The sequence below is a fragment of the Stomoxys calcitrans genome, chromosome 4 (genome assembly GCF_963082655.1).
Source record: "Stomoxys calcitrans chromosome 4, idStoCalc2.1, whole genome shotgun sequence".
Classification (NCBI taxonomy): Eukaryota; Metazoa; Arthropoda; class Insecta; order Diptera; family Muscidae; genus Stomoxys; species Stomoxys calcitrans.
This window is the reverse complement of record NC_081555.1, coordinates 184,441,209-184,447,208: the sequence shown is the minus strand read 5'-3', so window position 1 is coordinate 184,447,208 and position 6,000 is coordinate 184,441,209. Positions and strand designations below refer to the sequence as shown.

Genomic DNA, 6,000 nt, shown 5'->3' with positions numbered 1-6,000 from the left:
AGCTTTATCGAAATATAGTCCGATCTGAACTGCGCTTCCCAGAAATTAATAGGGGTCTACCAGAACTTAATGTGCCAAATTTCATCGAAACCGGATTAAAAATTACCAATTTATTGCCTCAAGACTTTAAGTCTGGAGATCTGTCTATATAGCGGTTATATATAATTAAAATCCGATTTTATGAGATCAGACGGTCAGGTTTCTATACAAAAAATACAAAATCATCAAAGATTGTTTGGCATTTTTTTTATACCCAACATATCTGCAAAATTATAAATACCCAAATGAATACGGAATTTGCAATGCAGCAATTTTTATAGATAGTAGAAACTCCTTCCATCCTCTTGGAAGGAGTACCACAGTAGTTGTGTTTTAATTAAACCTACACAAATGTGTATAGATAGTTGTTTTTATTTAAGTTAAAAATATAAAATATACAGCAAAGGTGGTTAAACACAAAAAAAAAAAAAAAAATTGAAAAGAAAATATCGATTGTTGCTTTTATCATTTGTATTTGCTAAAACAACATGGGAAGAGATGTTCGACCGTTCCTGGTATTCCAGCTGTTATAAAGGAGACATTTCTCTGCCTAACCACACCACAAGGCTCACCACAACCATTTAAAGAGCAACATGACCTGCATCAATTACCATCCACAAAGCTATCGGCAAATTGCGCATGAAGGCGGAGGATGATATTCTAGGAAAAACTACTGCTTGTCTCAGCTAATAAGATCGATCGATCTGTAAAATGGGGAAGACAAATGGTTATTTAGATAAAGTAAAACCGCAAGGATGTATAAAATCACCTATTGCCGTTGTAGAACCGATTTATGTATATGTTGTTGCACATCTAGTTGTGGCTCCGTTACTTCACTGGAATTTATTTCTATTATAAATTATTTTACGAAATCCTATGCCAAACTCCTCGCCTATGGAGTCTTTTGCATTTGGCAAGCTACACCCATGGTGTCCAACCTTCATATAGAGAGGCCAGATTATCTTCGCTTGTAGCTTCAGCAATGACATATTCGACTTGTTCCGCCACAGAACTACGACGATTTGGATCGGGGTCTCGACCTTCCAGTTTCATACGAATGCGCTTCCAAACGGACACGGCGTAGGCATTTCGCTTTTGCTCCCCCAGCTGGCTGTTATTAGCACCGACTTCCATAAAATAAATTAAAATAATGGATTACAATATTGTTGGAGAAAGTTATTTGTATGTATGGACTATGAGAAGTGGCCAATGGGAGCCGGTTTGAGAATATTCTCGTAATGTATTACTTCTTACCGTCTTTAGAAGACTCATTTCTTGTTGGGGATTCTGCACAGTTTTGTCCATCGTCCGAATACAATTTACCAAGTCGTTCGATTATTGATTTTAACCAAATGTTGTTATTGTGACACAGGGTGAGTAATTCATCTACTTTTTCGTGTAATTGCATAAGCGCCACGGTTTCGAATTCTCCAGAGAGCAACTGCAACTGAAGGTCATTCAATTTGTTTTGTAAGAGCTTCATTGTGTGCTGTATATCACGAATGTCTTGGAACAGGTGGTCTCCATTACCAATTTTACTTAACCTGTACGACTTCGTTAGCATTTTTAGTAATTGGCGCATATCTCCGCGAATGGATGAGTCCACAATAACCTGCTAATAGATATTTTCGGACAACTACTAACAAAAATACACAACTAATATTCAAACCTGCAACTTTTGTCCATCATCCTGAAGGATTGCCTCCGTATTTGCCTCCACTTTTTCAAAATCACATATCTCCTTTTGTGCAGAAAAGATCATCTCGTCCAATAACTCCGATATATTTTTTATCCAACAGTTGTCAATATTGTCCTCGGGATCTAAAAGCTGCACCAGATTGCGTTCCACTAAGCTAATAGCTGTTTCACATGTCTGCAATTTACTGCGCTCCTCATTGTACTTCCTCACAAGGCTCTCAAATGGCTTGTTTTCGCCCGAAACCTCGAATTGCAAAAGAACTGTGGAGTACTCGGTAAGACGTGTAGCCAAACTCAAGAAGAATTCATATCTTTCTTTTTCGGCTGCAACTGCATCGTCTAGTTTTTGCAAATCGCCTGCAGATGGCACTAAACTAGACAATAGGAAATCCCTCAATAAGCTCCTATGAAACTCTACGTCTTTCTGTGTTTTTATCATTTTTGACTTCGAGGCAGATAGATCTTGGCTGGCGTTATGTAAAGCAGTTATAAACGCTTTTTTAGATTTAAGATTCTGTAGATTACTGTCAGCATCAATCAAATGTGACTCGTGTAACCAGAAATAGAAATTCGTAATAAAGTGATACTGGTCTAAAAGCTTCGAGTAATATAACACAACATCTTCATCGTATTGTAATTGCCTTTCATGCTCAAGGGTGTGGAAAAGTTTTTCCAAAACCGAATTGACTTCCGTCAAGCCAGCATTGTCAGTTAAGCGAACATCGGCGATGGAATTTCCAATACTTGCGTGTATGCACTCCATTACCAGCGATAGTAATCCCTCGAATAATTTAGATTGAATTTTAACCATCATATCGTTGATCGGCCTCCTTATTCTTTGGATATCAAGAATATTGTTAACATCATTCGTCGTCATTGCCAGGCTTGAGTCATTGATTTCCGAAATTATCTTAAGCATAACGTCTGTGCGACACGACTCCATGTACTCCAATATGTTAATACTCCACACATTCTACAATATGCAAATGTAAGAGAGACATTTGGATTAAAAAGTGTGGAAATGCTCCTGAAGGAGGATAGTACCTTAATTTGTTGTATCGCTGCCGTCGGATGGATCTCTCTCATGTGAGTGAGGCTGTCTTGCAACCCCTGCAGTCTCGCAACGGTGTCCTTAAATATATTATCAGTCTCCTCAAATATCACATTAATTGCAGGACACGACTTGTAATATTCGTTTGCATTTATTTCTTGGCAGCATGGAATGGTCTCGTTTGTCATTAGTGCAAATAGCGTTTCACTTGCATCTTCCATGGAGTCCTTCAAGTCGCGCAGGCCTACCAAAGAGTGAATCAAAGTTCGTAGTAGCTTCGGCACATGCGCTGGACTCAAACAATTTATTGACCTTTCAACGAAAAGCAAAAAGCTTATTCGGTGATTCAACAGGAAACAAACATTTGAGGAGAAGAGTTCCTTCTCTTTTGCGACAAATGCTTTATGCACTGCATCGAGCCGTTGACGTAAACCTTTTAAAATATGCAGAGGGGATCTATTGAGATTTAGGATTTCATCAGTAGCCTGCGGTACCGTGATTTTATCCAGCTGTTCTTGTTGCCGCTGCTTTAGAACCTGTTGTGCCTGGACAACTTGGGTTTGCAAATCAACATGAATCGATTGCATATTTTTAAAGTATTGCACGCATGTTTTCGTCGTGCCATGAGTGTCTTCTTCACAACCTCTTGTTGATGGCAATTCTGGATTTGCCACGGTACTTGGCACATCGACTAGCTCCTTTAGTTGCGCTAAGTATTTTACCAAATGATTTTGCTGCAACTTGGAACGGGGATAAAAACGCATTAGTTGGCCGTAGAACAAAAGTAAATCCCGACATTCGATGGCATTGCGTTGTATTTGTATGAAACTGTTGTTGATCTCATGTTTAGCAAATTCGATCGGAGTATAATATTTATTTTCACTGTTTCCAGCGAGTAGAGTCTTTACTATGGCACACTCATTGGAATGTGGTAAACCGCCGTCGTTAATCTCAATATTTCTAATTTCACTTGGTGCCAGTAAAATGTCGAAATAGGTTGAAACCACTATATCAAGGTCTGTAACTGTTTGTCGCACCAAACTTTTAATTTCATCGAATGAACTCAAATCTCTTTTGTATGCTTTGTACCGTTGCGTTACTGTATTCAATGCATGGCTGCCTCGAGCCGACCCCAAGGCATCTAATTCGCGGATCATGGCAAGTTGTTTCGTATAGTTATCACGCTTTTCTTCAAATCGTAGGATCTGCTGTCGAACGTCTAACATACGTTCAACATGGTCCTTCACATTTCGCAACACGTAATCCAAATCGTCCCTTAAAATTAGTTAGAAAATAATAAAATGAGACTAAACATTAGGCACTTATCTTACTTGTATTGCAACCACGCTGGTCTAACTTCACTGATTTTCAAGGTTAAAGTTTGTCGTGACAAGTCAGTATCGCTTTTTTTACCCTTGAAGACATCTCTTGGGCTAAGATGATATTCTTTGGATGAACATAGTGAAGTTATCATAATGGCTGCGGAATTGGCGGATGTTCCACGTGTTGAATTGCCATCATCGCTTAAGGTCCAGTCCACTAGGGGATCATACACGAACGCTTCTAGTAACGTGAGCAAAGTTTCTCTCTCCCTACGTAATACTCGAAGAACATGGCTGCACGCCAAGCGGTAAGAACCCTGTTTTGGAGAAAACATTTAATTTATTAATATAAGAAATGTTAAACTTCAATATAAAAAAAACGAAAAAAAATCTTAAATTCGGCCAGGACGAATGTGGACAAACAAATTTGTGCATGAAATCTTGGATACCCACCCTTATGGATGCTGCTAGAAATTTACACAAACTCAGTTAATTTGGGGTTTATTTACATGCCAAGTAAAAAAAAAATACATGGATCTAAATAGATCAAAAAGGATCTGCCATATCCAACTATATTTGGTGCCAAATATGGAACTAGATATAATTCCATGTAGCACTAGACGTAATTACATCTACTACATATAATTGGACCTGTTCCGGTTTTCGAAAAAGCAAAACAAACGATTTTCTTACCCTTTTATCTTGCAAAACGTGATATATCAAAGTTGGAATGTGTACTATAATCACATTTCTTTAAAGTATGAGGAACCTCAAGCGAACATCAACCTATTAAAGCAGCAGAAGAAAAAGACCAAATATTTTTTTTCGTTTTGCGATTTCGAAAACCGGAACATGTCTGTATGTCTTGCGCCATACATACCCATATTTAGCACTGAATTTCATACTGCGAATTATATTTCATGCACAAATTTGTTTGTCTTACTTTCCACAGTGCGTCCGAAAACAACTTAGTATTACATCAAGTCAAAGTATATACGTATATACTGTATCGGCCAAAATCCAAGGACCCCCTCAGCACATTTTTTTTTATCATCAACATCATCATTTTATTATCAACAATGTTTTTATACCCACCACCGAAGGATGGGGGTATATTCATTTTGTCATTCCGTTTGCAACACATCGAAATATCCACTTCCGACCCTATAAACTATATATAAATTCTTGATCAGCGTAAAAATTTAAGTTGAAATCACGCTACAGTCTTTAAAAATAGAGATTGAGCTGAAACTTTGCACAGATTCTTTTTTGTTCATAAGCAGGTTAATTTCGAAGATGGGCTATATCGAACAATATCTTGATATAGATCGATCCGTCGATTTTGGGTCTTAGGTCCATTTATTATCCGATTTTGCTGAAATTTGGGACTGTGAGTTGTATTAGGCCCTTCGACATCCATCTTTATTTGACGCGGGAAAAATAGCATGGAAAGCAAAATCACCTGATATCATTAATAATTTAATATCTTTCTTCTCTAAAGGATGTGCATTTGTCATCCAGAATAAAGGATTTGCAATGAAATATTGATTTGAATATATTTTTTTGTGCCTGAAATTGGGGGTGCTTTAGTTTTGTCCGCTGATGTTTTCGACCTCAAATGGCTTTTGAATTTTAACTATATTTCTAATTCTAAATTTCTTATATTTTGGGGCCTTCAACAATACAGATACAAATAAATAAAAAAAATGTAAACAAAAATGTTACAACTTAGTTTTCGTAAAAAAATGTGATAAGGAGGTTCTTAGGTTTGGCCGATACTGTACATATGAACATGAGTAACCCTAATGTAAATAAACTAAACGTGGATTCATATAACAAGCTGTCATAGAGAGTGGACGTGTTCTTTAAAACTCGCATTAAAAACGCAAT

General features: G+C 37.4%; 1 protein-coding gene across 2 annotated transcripts in view; it reads right to left on the bottom strand.

The window, feature by feature from the left end:
- Positions 1–395: 395 nt before the first annotated feature.
- The window catches only part of LOC106093077 (serine/threonine-protein kinase Smg1), a 48,894-nt gene continuing 43,289 nt past the window's right edge, over positions 396–6,000 (bottom strand). Inside the window, exons 6-11 of one of the 2 annotated variants that reach the window (XM_013260057.2) lie at positions 4,120–4,427; positions 2,782–4,063; positions 1,709–2,710; positions 1,294–1,654; positions 809–1,166; positions 396–743 (exon numbers count right to left, since the gene is read on the bottom strand). In XM_013260057.2, coding sequence (XP_013115511.2) covers positions 958–1,166; positions 1,294–1,654; positions 1,709–2,710; positions 2,782–4,063; positions 4,120–4,427 — 3,162 coding nt within the window. In that variant the 3' untranslated portion in view covers positions 396–743; positions 809–957. The remainder of the gene's footprint in view (positions 744–808; positions 1,167–1,293; positions 1,655–1,708; positions 2,711–2,781; positions 4,064–4,119; positions 4,428–6,000) is intronic. The other variant, XM_013260058.2, reaches the window with a different exon arrangement.